Below are 17,568 nucleotides of genomic sequence, written 5' to 3' on the forward strand. Positions count from 1 at the left end.
GCACAGTAGCAGGCGTGAGCCAGGTTTTGTGGATATCAATTTGCCTTCTCCACTTAAAGGATGTTCCTCTGGGCCAGTGTGTTGATACAGCTGTTCTCCTTTTCTTGCTTTGTTGAAAGAAGATAGTCCATTTCTATTCTATGAAAGCATCCTGAGGTTCCAATGAGATGCCGTAGAAGCATTTGACAGACTACGCTAGGGGTCATTCTCTGTGACGTAACTTGAACAAGTTTGAAAAGTGTAAGGAGAAAAATGAGGGTAAAAAGACAAGACAGGAGAACTCTGTGTCCTGGTCTGACTGTGTTTGTCCCTCCCTCAGCTCCTGAACACCCGCCTGCCAAGATGTCCTGCCAGCAGAGCCAGCAGCAGTGCCAGCCCCCTCCCAAGTGCCCCCCCAAGTGCCCTCAAAAGTGCCAGGCCCCTAAGTGCCCCCCCAAGTGTCCCCCAAAGTGTCCCCCTAAGTGCCCTCCAGCCCCTTCCTGCTGCAGTGTCAGCTCCGGGGGCTGCTGCAGCTCTGGGGGTGGGGGCTGCTGTGGCTCCAGCTCTGGGGGCTGCTGCAGCTCTGGGGGTGGGGGCTGCTGCCTGAGCCACCACAGGCCCCGCAGGTCCCACCGCCACAGACAGAGCTCTGGCTGCTGCAGCCAGCCCTCAGGGGGCTCCAGCTGCTGTGGAGGGGGCAGCAGCCAGCAGTCTGGAGGCTGCTGCTAAAAAGGGACCCTGAACCCAGTAGAGAAGGTTGGGGCCAACCACACGGACAAATGTTCCCTCCTCATCTTCCTCCTCCTGGGCATGCATCAACATATCCTGGCCTCCTAGACACTGCTGTCCTGGATCCAGAAGCCTGAGTCTTCCCCCAGAAATTTAGGGGATGCCCTCTGACACCAACTGTGCCCTCTCTTCTGGGATCCCCAAGTCTATGAGGCTCCAACTCATTCCCCTGCTCATTCCTGACTATCTACATCCTCAATAAAGCAAGACGCCGACTCACCATCTGGTTCTGGATTGTTTGTGTGTCCCGTGTTCCTTTCACTGCGAGTCACTGCCCTGCTACCTGAAGGTGATGGTGATCAGAGATGCACAGTCACGGAGTTAAGGCTGAGGAGAAAGGAACAGGGTCCTCTGCCCCGGAATCGGCCACCATCTGCTTTGTCAGATAAATCCCGATGTCGTTTTGCTTTGTGCTCGGCCTCTGGTGTCTCTCATGGGCCCAAGACCTTAACTTCTCTCTCTCTTCAGAGTCCAGTCCAGCCCTGGGACGTGGCAGGAAGAAAGGAGTATATGCCTTCACTCACTGATCTGTCCCTCCTGCCATTTATGGTACTCCATCCCAAATTTCTAGCCCTGTCAGTTCAAAATTATTTCTTAGAAAATTATTTATGAACTTTCTGCAAATAAACCATGAACCTTAATGAATTTTAACAAGAAATATGAACATAACATGATAAATAGGATAAAAATAAAAATCCATAAAAAAATCAAGACCTTAAAATTAAGCCACTTCTTCCTTGTGTCTCCCAAGTTCCAAGAACAATATTCAGGTTAAATATCTTTATATTTTTGTAACAAAGTGCTGATTTTTCAGCAAAATTTTTTCATTTACATATTCCATACAAGGTTTACCATTTTTAATTTTACTTTGCGTTTATTGTTTGTAAGCAATCTCATCATGCAGTGGATTTCTTTCTTTTAATGCTTTGTTGGTACATTATGATTATATATATATATTAGTGGGATTTTTGTCACATGTTCATGCATGCACACAACAGAATTTGATGGATTTTATTCCCCCCTATGTCCCCTTTCACTCCTTCCTCCCTCCCCCGGTCCCCTTCCTCCTCTCTACCAATCTCCCTTCCAATTGCAAGAGGTTCTCTCCCCACTTTTATAATACCCTTTTCCTCTCAAGCTTCCACATAGGAGAGAAAACATCTGACCCTTAACTTTCTGAATTTGACTTCTTTTGTTTAACATTTAATATCAAGTTCCAACACTTTTTCTACAAATGACATGATTTCACTTTTCTTTATGGCCAAATATAGCTTAATTTCGTATATATATATTATTATAATATTATATGATTTTATATATAACATGCACTCACATATATATCACACATATATTTCTTTATCCATTCACTCACATGAAGGGTAGCCACATAATTTGGCTATTATGAATTGTGCTGCCATGAACATGGGTGTGCATGGATTACATGCCATAGAATGAACACTTTAACTCTTTGGGCCAAGTACCAAGGAGTGGTATCCCTGGGTCTCAGGGTTGTTCCAGTTCTAGTCTTTTGAGAAACATGCACACTGATTTCCATGTTGGTCATATCACTAGACTAGGTCTGAGGAGGTCCCAGAATGAAAAAGGGGGACCTCAACTCAGACATGGAACATTCTTGATTTACTGTATTTCACAGCATGATTGATGCAGATTCTATGTCAGTTTTTTTCCAAAAAAATGGAGAGTGACCATTATGTGAACTATGTTTTTTATTGTGACAGTATTACTTTAAAATCATCTACTGCTAACCTGTCTTTGGTGTAAGATTAGGATGCACAGAATACTCGTGAATGTACGGTTCATGTGGTGGCAATGATCATGTGATGAAATACGGTGCACCACAGAAGGGAACTCGAGGAGGAGTCAAAAGAGACACAAGTCGAGATTTATTCAGGAAACCAAGCAGTGGAGCAGGACATGCACCCACAGGGAGGAGGGGCACTGGCAGGGGGTAGGGTAAGACAGACACTGGGGGTCTCAGGCTTCTTCTTTGGAAGGAGACCTTGTTAATGGTGAAGCATGAGGGAGTGCATCAGCCCAGTGAGCTTACTGCCTTTGGCTGTGGAGCCCAGAGCTGGCCATAGTGATCTGGTTCTGGTCAGCATCGTCAGGGGGATGTTACCTGGTTTGTACATAGAAGTTGGACTTTGCTTATATTATGTGTGAGGTTATTTCTACTTTAAAATGCATTCTGGAACCAAACAGGATATTAATTAGACTTACTGTGAGATCTATTGGACCTTTTAATAATGTAGGCCTGGAGGAAAATGGGATAAAGGTAAGGGCATGAATGGAATGTATAAACTTAAAAATTTATATTTTAAAATTTATAGTTCTGGTTTTCTTCCTTGTCTCCTTCCTACCTATCCTTATTTCTTCCATCCTACCTCAGTTGTAATAGTTTGCAATCCTACCAACACTATATAGGTGTGTACCTTTTAGCCCACGTCCTCTCTAACAGTTATTATCATTTATATTCTTAATGACTGCCATGCTAACTGGGGTGAGATAAAATCTCAGTGTAGTTTTGACTTGCATTTCCCTAATTGCTAAGGATGTTAAAAATGTTTTTGTATAATTGTTGCCCATTTGTAATCTTTTGAGAAGTATTTGTCTAGTTCATTTATCCATTTATTTATTGGGTTATTTGGGGATTTTTTTGTAAGTTCTCTATTCTGGATATTAATCCTCAGTTGAAAGAGTAGCCGGTGAAGATTTTCTTCCATTGTGTAGGCTCTCTCTTTACGTTCTTAATTATTTATTTTGCTATGCAGAAGCTTTTTAAGTGGACGCCAACCATTTATTAATTCTTAGTACTATTTCCTGAGCTTTAGAAATCCTATTGAGGAAGTCATAACCTGTGCCTCTATGTTGAGTTGTTGATGCTACATTTTCTATTAAAAGTTGCAAAGTTTCTGGTCTAATTCTCAGGTCTGTGACCCATTTTGAGCTGATTTTCATGTAGGATGAGAAACAGCAATTTGGTTTCATTCTTCTGCATACAGCTATCTGGTTTTCCCAGCACCATTTGTTAAAAAGGCTGTCTTTCTCTACAATGAAAACCACAAGACACTAAAGAAAGAAATTGAAGAAGACCTTAGAAGATGGAAAGATCTGTCCTGTTCTTGGATGGGCAGAATTAATAGTATTAATAGTATCAAAATGGCCATATTACCAAATGTGCTATCCAGGTTCAATGCAATTCCCATTAAAATTCCAATGATATTATTCATAGAAACAGAAAAAACAGTCACAAAATTTATTTGGAGAAATAAGACACTGAGAATAGCCAAAGCAATTATTAGCAAGAAAAGTGAAGCAGGAGGCATCAGAATATCAGACATTCATTATACTGTAGAGCTTAGTAACAAAACAGCATTGTATTGGCACCAAAACAGGCATGAAAACTGATGGAATAGAAGACACAAATAAACCCAAATAATACAGTTACCTCATCCTAGACAAAGGTACCATAAACATACAGAGGAGTAAAGATAGCCTCTTCAACAAATGGTGCTGAGAAAACTGGAAACCCATATGTAGTGGAATGAAATTTAACCCCTGTCTCTCACCCTACACAAAACTCAACTCAAAGTGGATCAAAGACCTAGGAATTCGACTAGAAACCTTGAACCTACTAGAAGAAAATGTAGGCCCGACACTCCAACATGTTGGCTTAGGAACTGATTTCCTCAACAAGACTCCGCAGCACCAGCAGTAAAATCAGTACTGAATAAACGAACGGTATGACATCAAACTGAAAAGCTTCTTCATGGCAAAGGAAACAATCAAGAGCATGAAGAGAGAGACTATAGAATGGAAGAAATCTTTGCCACCTGCATCTCAGATAGGGTTCTAATTTCCATAAATACACAAAGAACTAAAAAAAAAACTTACACACACACACACACACACACACACCAAAAACAAAATAACTCAGCCAATAAATAGGCAAAGGAACTAAACAGGCATTTTTCAGAAGAGGAAATATGAATGGGCAATAAATATATAAAAAAGTCCAACATCTCTAGAAATTCTGGGTCTATTCTTGCATCTGAATTTTAGACAGTTTTTTCCTAGTTCTGTGAAGAATGCCATTGGTATTCTAATCTGAATTGCGCTGAATCTGTAGCTGTCCGTTTATTAATTCTGCCTATCCATGAACCTGGGAGGTCTTACCCTCGGCTGGAGCCTTCTTCAGCTTCTTTGTCGGTATTCTACAATTTTCATTGTATAGGTCCTTCACTACCTTGGTTAGATGTAGTGTTAGGTTGTGGATATTTTTGAGGCTATTGTAAATGGAATTGTTTTCCTGGTTTGTTTGTTTTTTAGAGAATTCATTATTGGAATGTAGGAGAAGTACTGATATCTGTAAGTTAGATTTGTATCCTGCTACTTTGTTGAATTTGTTTATTTTCTAGAAATACATAATAGTGGAGTTTTTGGATCCGGTGTAGGATCCTGTCATCTGTAAACAGTCATGATTTGACTTCTTCCTTTTCTTTTTCCCCCTTTATTTCCCTTTTTGTCTGGTTTCTCTGAACAAAATGTCACCTCATATATTGAATAGGAATGGTGAGGGTGGACCTCCTTGTCTTGCTCCCGCCTTGAGAGAAAATGCTTTCTGTTTCCCCCATGAAGTAGGACACTGGCTTCTGTGTTTGCAGATAACCTTTAGGGTGCTCAGGAATTCCTCCTGCTTCCTGTCTCTCCCATGTTTTGACCATGAGTGGGTGCTGAATTTCGTGAAAGATTTTGTCTGTTTCTGTTGAGATGGTTATGTGATTTTTCTTGTTGATTCTATTTATGGGGTGAAATACATTTTTTTTTTTTTGAGAGAGAGAGAGAGAGTTTTTTAATATTTATTTTTTAGTTTTTGGCGGACACAACATCTTTGTTGGTATGTGGTGCTGAAGATCCAACCCGGGCTGCACGCATGCCAGGCGAGCGCGCTACCGCTTGAGCCACATCCCCAGCCCAAAATACGTTTATTGGTTAGTGTATGTTGAACCGTCTTTCCATAGCTGGGATAAAATCAATTAGATCATAATGTACGATCTTCTTAGTGAATTGTTGAATGCAATCTGATAATATTTGATTAAGTATTTTATATCTAGGTTCATCGGGATATTGGCCTGTACTTTTCTTTCCTTGATGTAGACTTCTCTGGTTTTGGTAACTGGGTGATATTGGCTTCATAGAACCAATTTGAGAGTTCACTCTTTTTAATTCCATGCAATAATCTGAGGAGGATTGAAATTAGTTCCACCCTCTGCAATTCCTTTTCTAGACTTGACAACTGTGTCTATTCTAAAAGGGAGAAATCTAGAGGAAGGACCCCTGAAGATGTGGTGTCCACAGTATTTGTGTTTTTTTCTCTACACTGCTGCTGCAAGCCCAGATGTCCCTGAGTGGATCTGAGTGCCACCCGCCCTCAACCATTCCTACCTGGGGACTCATCATTGGTTTGGGGTTTTTGTGTATATATATATAAATTTTTTTTGGTTGTGCTGGGGATTGAACCCAGGGCCTTGTGTATGCGAGGCAGGCCCTCTACCAACTGCACTACATCCCCATTCCCTCCCCTATTCTTTGTGTTGAAGTATGGCTGAAGTCTGATGGGGTCAGGTTGTGTGTGGAGCAGGTGTGCTGTCTCTTAGTTGACCTGGGGGGAAAGCACAGCAGCAGAGTATCCACCCCATGAAATCATAATGTCATGCTATTTTCTCAACAGCTAACAGAAGAGGGGGGGATAAACAACATTGGTAGCAAACAATATGCAGCATTAAAATAAATACCAGGTACCTACTACAATACCTACAACTCTGTTAACCACAAAATCAGGAATGACCGAGTCAGCAAATAGCAACAGCAAACTGGATCTAGCATGAAAGTAAACAGCAGGTGCCAATTACAGCATCCATTGTACTCACAACTGCAACAACATGAACGGTGGGTGCAGAGTTATCTAAACTAAATAGTTCTAAAAAAAAGGGTAAAATATAGTTCATTGTGAAAAAAGAAAATTGGATAGGAAGGCAAAAGGAAGCTTAGAATATTCAACATGTGAAGCTGAAAGGGCTCTGGGCTCCCCTGCTCACCAGCCCAAGGCAGGATGTTAGGAAGTGCTGTGAGTTGGACGGTAATCCATGCGCTCCCAGGACTGGGCTGATGCAGGGTTCTAAATGGAACTCTCTGGTGGCTCTGGTCAAGCTTTGATCAGAACTTTGAAATTTTGCCAGGTCGCACCTGTTCAGGAGAGATTTGATCCACACCCATTTAGGGCCGTGTCGATGCTGATCTCTGCTGGGTGCCCAGACCTCAGGAGAATTTTACAAGGAGGGCGGGTAAAACACCACCCTGGGTGGTGGAGAGGCGGGACATGTCTCACTACTGCACCCCCAGGAATACAGCCTTCCAAGACCCAGTCCCATCTGTTTGGTTTCTTGGCCCTTTTGAGCTCAACAACCAAACGCACAGGGAAAGTGAGCTCCGCGCCCCTTTGTACCTGTGGCCTGAATCCCCCTAAGTCCAATCTTCTCTGCTCCTGCTCCCGTCACATTCTGCCAGGTGCACCTGGGGCCACGCAGGAGGTGTGGCTGGGACGGTGCAGCAATGATGTCTATGACCTACTGAGTTTCCACAGCAGCCAGCTCCAGCGTGACCTCCTCACCATGGCTCCCCGCCTGTGCCCCCCACTTACAAGTTGGAAAACACACACTTCTCCAGTACCGCTTACTGTGGCGCCCCTGGCCCTGCTGAATTCAGACTCTTTTCTGATCTACAGGTTTTCCCAGGCCCAATTTGTCCACCGTGTTTCTCTTTCTTTCTGTTCCCCCCCCCCTTCTGGGGTGACCCACCTCTGCTGCTGCACCCAGCTTGGCCCCAGAGGCCTCTCTCTTGTCCTCGGTACAGAATCTCGGGATCCCCTTGAGTTTTCAACTCTCCAGTGTTGAATTTCAGTGAATTCCCTCAGCCCCCCCGCACCCCTTGCTGAGAAGCACATTCCTGCTGCTTTGATTTCAAGCCCCAGAGCAGCTGAGAAGTGCAGCCTTTCTGTACCCGTCACCTCCGTTCCTCTTTGCACTTAGGTTTAAATCCATGAGAAAAACACCCAGGTGGCTGGCAGACCCAACAGCAGGGGCACATCCCTGGAAGGGACTGGTGCTCACCTCTCATCTGCTATGATTAACGTGGCCTCTAGATGTCCCTGTGCCTTCGGTCTGCCACTCCATATTCAGCGTCCCCTGAGGAAACGTCCCCAACACCGTCCTGTGCTCCACGCCTGTTCCTGGGCCGCTCTAGGAAGTTAGAGGAGGGATCTGTTTGCTTGGGTTGTCGTAATAAGAGGGAGTTCACCCACCACACATACTGGTAATCTTCTCCAAAGAATTCGGCTGACTACCAACAGGTGTGGAACCGACTGCTGCCCCGAGTGACTGACACAGGAGAACTGTGACATATCAATTGGAATTGCCCAAAAAAAGAAGTAATGTTTGGGATGAGACTAGACACACTCTAAGGCATGTCTTTCACCCACTTAGACTGGGTACTCCCAGTCCCCTGAGAGTCAAAACTGTGTTTCCCCACAAGATCACAAAGATTTTCTTGTACAGTTTCTTTTTCTTCCTCCTCCTCCCCTCCTCCTCCTCCTCCCCTCTTCCCTGCTCTCCTCCTCCTCCTCCTTCTCTTCCTCTCCTCCTCCTCCTCTCTCCTTTTTTGGTACTCGGCATTGAACTCAGGTATGTTCCACTACTGAGCTACATTTCCAGACCTCTTTATGTTTTGAGACAAGGTCTCACTAAGTTGCAGAGGCTGGCCTTAAACTCGCGAGCCTCTTGCCTCAGCCTCCTGAGTTACTGGAATTACAGACATGTGCCACTGTATCCAACTCTTGTGTGTTTTCTTCTTTTATTCCCCCAGTTAGATTCTTGATCCATTTTTAGTTAATTTTTTAAATGTTGTGACGTGGGAATCATTTTCATTCTTCTGTTTGTGAATTTCTAGTTTCCTTATCATCATTTGTTGAAAGATAATTTTTTTTTTTTTTAGTGAAAGTGTCAAAATGTTTATACCCTGTACTCATATTGTATATCTGTTGGTATGCTTACTAGCATCCTGCATTTTACTAAGACTTTACTCACTTTTCTCCATTTTTTTATTTCTGTTCTTTATAGTGTATGATCGATCTCCGTTGTTATATCTTGTTTTCTGACTCTCTCCTCTGTGGTTCAAATTAAGCTTCTTTAGTAAATTTTTCATTATAGTTATGGTCCTTTTTAACTCCAGAATTTCCATTTAATTTTTTTAAAAGGAACTCCAAAAATTTCTACGTGTTTATTGACAGCCTTTATTTCATATAACTTTACCATACCTTCCTTTACAAATTAAACACACCTTTTATAATTCTTTAAATATAGCTATAATGGCTGCTTTCAAATCTTTGTTTATTAAGTCCAACCTTTGGAGTCTCTCACAGAAAATTTCTGTTAACTGCTTCTTCTTATGCAATAGTCATGCTTTTCTGTTTATTTGCACACATAATAAGCTTTTTGTTTAAAAATTGTCCTTTTTAATATTACACGGTAGTATCACTATATAGTGATCCCTCCTGGTCCTCAGGGTTGTTGGTTTTTCCAATTGTTTGGTGATTTGGATGGGCACAGTTTTAGCTATTTTTCTCCAAGTCTCAGAAGATTTCCCTTTCTTGTTTTGGATAGTGAGAGAACAAGAGAGTGATCCTTTTGGTGAAGTAAAGATTATACTGTGCCCATCTTTTTCTTGAGACAATTTCTTCCATTGAAATAGAAATGAAACCATTTAGAAACTCAGTGACATATGATAACAAGCCAATGATAATATGATGACAGTTCTGATGGTGTTATAGCTTAGAAAAAGTCAGGTTAATGGATGGTTTGTGTCCAGTTCTATCTGAAGGAAAAGCTATGGCCAAACAATCTCTTAGCTCTTCTTCCTAAGAAAATGTGAGTTTTTAAATAAGAAGTACTTGTAGGAGTCGTGGTATAGATTTCCTGAGCATTCCTCACAAACTGAATTCATTGATGCAGTCTATGTAAAAATATCACAGTGTTTAGGAAATATAGTTGAGGGGTCCACAAATGTGATATGGACCATCTCAACCTCATTTTAAGTGTCTGATTTTTTTCTTGGCCTCAGTCCATGTTTTACTGGAATTAATAAATTCAGGACAAAGGATTGGAAGGTATTCTGTAAATTGTGCATTTTTATTTTGCAAATGTTTGTAATGAGATTTTTAAAAACCTGATGGCTAATACATACAATGAATGATCACATACACTGAAAGGGGACGTATGATTGGAGTCCTCGCCCATGCTCAAAGCGCTTACAACTCATATTAAAAAAGCAATTGTTCGTGATAATAAATTGCAGATATAACAAACAATAAATGCTCAGGAAGATTTTTTTTCTTGGCCAGGCATTGCCAACAAACCAATTACAGAGGATGGGGGATTTGAATTGGCTCCCGGAAGACAGATTATCAGACGGCAGAGAAGCTGAGAGTACTCAGAAGAGGAACTAGCACACACACAAACAGTAAAATAATAGAGAAGGAGGGAGAGGAGAAAGGAAGGAACGGGGGTGGGGGCTGCATGATACCAGCTTTGACCCAGACTGGATTCTTTTCCCTCTCAGAATCATGGGACCAGTGACCAAACCAACATCGGATTCCACCGTGAAGGAGAGACTACTCTTTGACCAAAGAATCAGGAGAATCCAGGAGAAATAACTCTCAGATCAGCTTCTCCCTGAATGAAGAGTGAGGGTCCCTTTGCAGAGTGGGGGGAGAAAAGGTGGCTCTTAGTTAAGAAGGAGGAGGACAACTAGAGACGTCCTGGGGACAGGCTGGGGCTGTCCTGCCGATGAGGGGTGCTCTCTTTGATCCTGCTGTGGACCTGGTTCAGTGGGAATTCCGTCAGGGCCAGGTCACGAGAGGGTAGTGGCGGGGGGTGGGTGGCAGGTCCACGCGGCGTCCTTCAGGGTTGAGTCCGGTTTCCCCAGTTCCCTTCCTCCCTCCGCTTCACGATAGCCACTGATGTCCGGGGGTCTGCACGGAGGGTGGCTGGTCTGGATCAGAACACAGATTGTGGAAAGGATTTCTCTCCAGGTCTGAGAGGATGTCTGCCTGGTATCAGAAGGAAGGAAGAGGGGGAGGGAGGGAGGGAAGGGAGAAAAGGGGACAAAGGCCAAGCAGGATGGAAGGGAGGGTGAGGAACATGGAGAGAGACAGATATCCAGGGCGACAGTGCCGGTTCCCCACACAGGAGTCCACCCACACAGGAGTCCACCCACACAGGAGTCCACCCACACAGGAGTCCACCCCACTCAGCGGGTCCACCCCACACAGAGAGTCACCCCACACAGAGAGTCCACTCTACACAGGAGTCCACCCCACTCAGCGGGTCCACCCCACACAGTGAGTCACCCCACACAGAGAGTCCACTCTACACAGGAGTCCACCCACACAGAGAGTCCACCCACACAGAGAGTCCACCCCACTCAGCGGGTCCACCCCACTCAGGAGTCCACCCCACACAGGAGTCCACCCACACAGAGAGTCCACCCACACAGAGGTCAACCCACACAGAGACTCCACCCCACACAGGAGTCCACCCCACTCAGCGGGTCCACCCCACTCAGCGGGTCCACCCCACACAGGAGTCCACCCACACAGAGAGTCCACCCACACAGAGAGTCCACCCCACACAGGAGTCCACCCACACAGGAGTCCACCCCACACAGGAGTCCACCCCACACAGGAGTCCACCGCACACAGGAGTCCACCCACACAGAGAGTCCACCCCACACAGAGAGTCCACCCCACACAGGAGTCTTCCACCCACACAGGAGTCTTCCACCCACACAGGAGTCTTCCACCCACACAGAGAGTCCACCCCACACAGAGAGTCCACCCCACACAGGAGTCCACCCCACACAGGAGTCCACCCACACAGAGAGTCCACCCACACAGAGAGTCCACCCCACACAGGAGTCCACCCCACACAGGAGTCCACCCCACACAGGAGTCCACCCCACACAGGAGTCCACCGCACACAGGAGTCCACCCACACAGAGAGTCCACCCACACAGAGAGTCCACCCACACAGAGAGTCCACCCACACAGAGAGTCCACCCACACAGAGAGTCCACCCCACACAGAGAGTCCACCCCACACAGAGAGTCCACCCCACACAGGAGTCCACCCCACACAGGAGTCCACCCACACAGAGAGTCCACCCACACAGAGAGTCCACCCCACACAGGAGTCCACCCCACACAGGAGTCCACCCCACACAGAGAGTCCACCCACACAGAGAGTCCACCCCACACAGGAGTCCATCCCACACAGGAGTCCACCGCACACAGGAGTCCACCCACACAGAGAGTCCACCCACACAGAGAGTCCACCCACACAGAGAGTCCACCCACACAGAGAGTCCACCCCACACAGAGAGTCCACCCCACACAGGAGTCCACCCCACACAGAGAGTCCACCCCACACAGGAGTCCACCCCACACAGGAGTCCACCCACACAGAGAGTCCACCCACACAGAGAGTCCACCCACACAGAGAGTCCACCCACACAGAGAGTCCACCCCACACAGGAGTCCACCCCACACAGAGAGTCCACCCACACAGGAGTCCACCCCACACAGGAGTCCACCCCACACAGAGAGTCCACCCACACAGAGAGTCCACCCACACAGAGAGTCCACCCCACACAGAGAGTCCACCCCACACAGGAGTCCACCCCACACAGGAGTCCACCCCACACAGGAGTCCACCCCACACAGAGAGTCCACCCACACAGGAGTCCACCCCACACAGGAGTCCACCCCACACAGGAGTCCACCCCACACAGGAGTCCACCCCACACAGGAGTCCACCCCACACAGGAGTCCACCCCACACAGGAGTCCACCCCACACAGGAGTCCACCCCCATAGGAGTCCACCCCACTCAGCGGGTCCACCCCACTCAGCGGGTCCACCCCACACAGGAGTCCACCCACACAGAGAGTCCACCCCACACAGGAGTCCACCCACACAGGAGTCCACCCACACAGGAGTCCACCCCACACAGAGAGTCCACCCCACACAGGAGTCCACCCCACACAGGAGTTCACCCACACAGAGAGTCCACCCACACAGAGAGTCCACCCACACAGAGAGTCCACCCCACACAGGAGTCCACCCCACACAGAGAGTCCACCCACACAGAGAGTCCACCCCACACAGAGAGTCCACCCCACACAGGAGTCCACCCCACACAGGAGTCCACCCCACACAGGAGTCCACCCCACACAGGAGTCCACCCACACAGAGAGTCCACCCACACAGAGAGTCCACCCCACACAGGAGTCCACCCCACACAGGAGTCCACCCCACACAGAGAGTCCACCCCACACAGAGAGTCCACCCCACACAGAGAGTCCACCCACACAGAGAGTCCACCCACACAGAGAGTCACCCCACACAGGAGTCCACCCACATAGGAGTCCACCCCCATAGGAGTCCACCCCCATAGGAGTCCACCCCACTCAGTGGGTCCACCCCACTCAGCGGGTCCACCCCACACAGGAGTCCACCCACACAGAGAGTCCACCCCACACAGAGAGTCCACCCACACAGGAGTCCACCCACACAGGAGTCCACCCACACAGGAGTCCACCCCACACAGAGAGTCCACCCACACAGGAGTCCACCCACACAGGAGTCCACCCACACAGAGAGTCCACCCACACAGGAGTCCACCGCACACAGGAGTCCACCGCACACAGGAGTCCACCCCACACAGAGAGTCCACCCACACAGAGAGTCCACCCCACACAGAGAGTCCACCCCACACAGGAGTCCACCCCACACAGGAGTCCACCCCACACAGGAGTCCACCCCACACAGGAGTCCACCCACACAGAGAGTCCACCCACACAGGAGTCCACCCCACACAGGAGTCCACCCACACAGAGAGTCCACCCACACAGAGAGTCCACCCACACAGAGAGTCCACCCACACAGGAGTCCACCCCACACAGGAGTCCACCCACACAGGAGTCCACCCACACAGAGAGTCACCCCACACAGAGAGTCACCCCACACAGGAGTCCACCCACACAGGAGTCCACCCCACACAGGAGTCCACCCACACAGAGAGTCACCCCACACAGAGAGTCACCCCACACAGGAGTCCACCGCACACAGGAGTCCACCGCACACAGGAGTCCACCCCACACAGGAGTCCACCCACACAGGAGTCCACCCACACAGTAGTCCACCCACACAGAGAGTCACCCCACACAGGAGTCCACCCACACAGGAGTCCACCCACACAGAGAGTCCACCCACACAGGAGTCCACCCACACAGGAGTCCACCCACACAGAGAGTCCACCCACACAGGAGTCCACCCACACAGGAGTCCACCGCACACAGGAGTCCACCGCACACAGGAGTCCACCCCACACAGGAGTCCACCCACACAGAGAGTCACCCCACACAGGAGTCCACCCACACAGGAGTCCACCCCACACAGAGAGTCCACCCCACACAGGAGTCCACCCACACAGGAGTCCACCCACACAGGAGTCCACCCCACACAGAGAGTCCACCCCACACAGAGAGTCCACCCACACAGGAGTCCACCCCACACAGGAGTCCACCCCACACAGGAGTCCACCCCACACAGGAGTCCACCCCTTTATCAGAGGAGACGCAGTGACAGGAAGTGCCAGGTGTGAGACTCAGAGACAGGTGGGCTTCAGGATACAGAGTCTTAAATGCTGACCAAAGGGTTTTAGGTTTATCCTGAAGACACTAGAATGTTCTGGAAGATCATGTAACAGCCAGGGCAATTATTCATGGAAAAATTAAACAAGATAAAAGATAGTTTTTAAAAAGTATTTCGGGAATCATTTCAGGATTATCCAGAGATTTGAAGTCCCAGAAAAAAAGGGACCAAAGTCCAGAGGGTGAGGAAGCTGAGCAGCTCCCTTTGAGGATGGGACCCGAAGGTGTCTAGTGCTCTGAGACATAGGGTCACAAATAGTGACGAGGGATGAGCAGGGATAGAGTCCTGTCTCCAGGGTGAGGTCTAACAATAGTGGGAGCTGAAACTCTTTGGTCACTCTCTGACTGAATCCATTTGAGTTGACTGGTCCCACTCCCAGTCTACAGCTAGAGTTCACCGGCCTCCCTGTTGGCCCCTCTGCCAGTTCCTGCCGTGTCTTATTATGAATGTGTCTTTTTTTCTCTCCAGGTGAAAACTTTGAATGTAACATGGGTTATTTTTTCCTCTTATACCCATTCCCTAGCAGGTGCTTAATAGATACCAAATGACGGAATCCTACAATCTGAACCAGGAAGAGGGACGGGGAGAAGTGAAGGAGAACATGACATTTCTGGGATCCTGGCTGATAACTGGGTGGACTTAGAAGTCCATTTGGAAGACAGTGCCTCTTGGGAAACTCGAGAAGACTTCTTCTGAAGTCAGTTCCCAGCAGCACCTTACAAGTGATAGAATTCATGGTAGGCAGCACCTAGCGATTTCTGCAGGCGATTTATTGTGAGCAGTGGTCCGGAGCCGATGTAAAGGAGGCAGGGTGCTTAGTTCACCCAGGGCTGAACCCCAGAAAGAACCCTCGTCCCGTAGGTGGGAGCCATACAGGTTAAACTCAAGGAAGTGCTCTTGAGACAGGCGAGGTCTCTGGAGCAGGGGTTTACGTGACGCAGGTCTTGGGTGGGGAAAAGTAACAACTAGTACGTTGCAGTCAAAGTCACACTGCCTCCTACAATGCTGACTGCCTGGGAAGCACTTTGGAGGAGCAATCAGAGTTATTTTTGATACCTGTGGAGGTGGAGACGAGGAAAAGGAGAAGAAAAGGAATAAGGAGGAAGGGAAGGAAGGAAGAGGGGTGTAACCTCTGAGGCCCCCCAAATCAGGTGCTCTCTCTCTGGGGTCCTGTTGGAATGGGATGACACAGGCTTTACAGCATTCTCCCACTGTCTGTTTTGCTCATGGGGAGTTTCTCTCCCTTCATCCAAACTACACACCAAAGCTGTTCCAGAAGGAGGTGAGCACCGTTGTCCGGTCCTGCTGGATTTGGGGGTCCAACAGCAGCTCCTTGTCCAGCCTGGTCCTGTTTCCCACCCTGGTTAGTTCTCATCCCCATCACCCCTGACCCCTGCTTACCTTTGTCTCGTATCTGATTTGAAGGCCTTGGAGGCCTCCCACGACAAGAACATCCCTGATAATGGCTCATCCTTTTTCCCTTGGCCAGTCGTTTCCTAGATACAGTGCTGTGCCAGGCATTAGGACTGCAGAGGCCGGCAGGACCGGTCCCTGCCAGGCAGGGAGCTCATCAGAATCTCCTTGCTGAGCTGTGCACATCGGCTGTGATTCGGAGGTGGAGACAAGAGCCTGCTCACTTAAAGCACAAGTAGCACGAGATTTTCCTGAAACATGAAAGAAAGTTTTTCACTCTGAAGGGCTCCTCCACAGGGTCCCTTGAGAGTCACACCAGCAACTCCCACTTTGCATGTAAGAGACAGTGGTTGTTGTAAATGGTTTACTCTCTACTCTCAGCCTGCTGTGTAGGATGAGGTCCACCCACCTGTGTCTCTGTGAAGGTCACGGAAAGGTGTTCACAATGCCTTAGGTGAGAACGGTGCACAGGACAGGTGAAGATCTGATCTACAAAACAAAAATAACCTGGGCTTTATTTTCCTTTTTTTTTTTTAAGTTCTGAAACACGAAGTCTATTCTAATGGCATGTAGACAGTTTCCTTCAACAAGAATTAATGAGCATATTCTTTGTGTCAGGGACAACCTCAGAATGTAGGAATGCAGAAGTGATAAAGACAAGGTCTCTGTCATCGAGAAGCAGTTTAATATAGGAGATAAGATATGTATCTAGGTCACCATGACCAAGAGCAACTGCAGAGGCTGGGAGGGAGGTAGAGGGAGCTCGGAAGGTGTGGAACTTTGACTTGGCTGGGGAACCAGTCTAGTCCCATGGGGGCCCTGAGTGCTGAGTCATGGTCAGTGGGACAAATAAAATGGCCTTCTTTAGGCTCTGGGTGGTATTGAACTTGATCTTCCTTCTCTGGGCCCCAACTGAACTCAGCAGGATTTGGACCCTACCCAACACCTCATCACCACCAGGGATGTCACAAGACTTAGCCTGGATACTCACTTCCACCCTGACCAATCCGAACGCTCTGGCCATCTGGTCGCTCACTCACATGAAAATCCCTCTGAACCACATCCCAGCTGTGTGTAGCTGAGGAATCCAGCCTGGGAATTGTGAAACATCCGGATACATCATCCTGCATGGCATGGCTGCTCTCCAATAACAGGGAGCCTGGAGGTTCAACCGGAGGATATATAGAATAGCCTCTTCTCTGCCCACCCACAAGGCCTCCAGACTTCTGGGATGGCTTGTCCACTTGTCCTCCTCTAGGCTAAGGTGATTTCTGGGTGGAGAGATACTTGTCTGCCGTCACTCAGGGGCTGCTAAGGCATCTTGACCTCTCCTATTCTCTTCCCAGGGAGTTGATGAGCAGGTAGAAGTTTGGGGGAGAAGAAGGGAAGTGTAAGTTCCTACCAAAGACTCTAAATGATCTAACCTGGGAGAAAATCAGAGAGGCCAGTGAACTAGAGAACCAGGGGACATGTAAGCTCAGGGTCTCGGGGCAGGACAAGCCTAGGTGAAGAAAGAGCCGACACTCTTCTGCTTTACACCTGA

The 17,568-nt window shown here is 47.8% G+C and overlaps 1 protein-coding gene across 2 annotated transcripts in view; it reads left to right on the forward strand.

The window, feature by feature from the left end:
- Positions 1-342: 342 nt before the first annotated feature.
- Positions 343-17,568, forward strand: part of LOC308655677 (uncharacterized protein) — a gene marked incomplete at both ends in the record, with an annotated part of 357,743 nt that continues 340,517 nt past the window's right edge. Inside the window, 2 exons of one of the 2 annotated variants that reach the window (XM_081305784.1) lie at positions 343-386; positions 489-708. In XM_081305784.1, the coding sequence (XP_081161910.1) occupies positions 343-386; positions 489-708 (264 nt within the window). Of the gene's footprint in view, positions 709-17,568 lie in introns of those variants that run through there. The other variant, XM_081305783.1, reaches the window with a different exon arrangement.

The sequence above is a fragment of the Spermophilus citellus genome (assembly GCF_964194105.1).
Source record: "Spermophilus citellus genome assembly, chromosome: 9".
In the NCBI taxonomy this organism is placed as follows: Eukaryota; Metazoa; Chordata; class Mammalia; order Rodentia; family Sciuridae; genus Spermophilus; species Spermophilus citellus.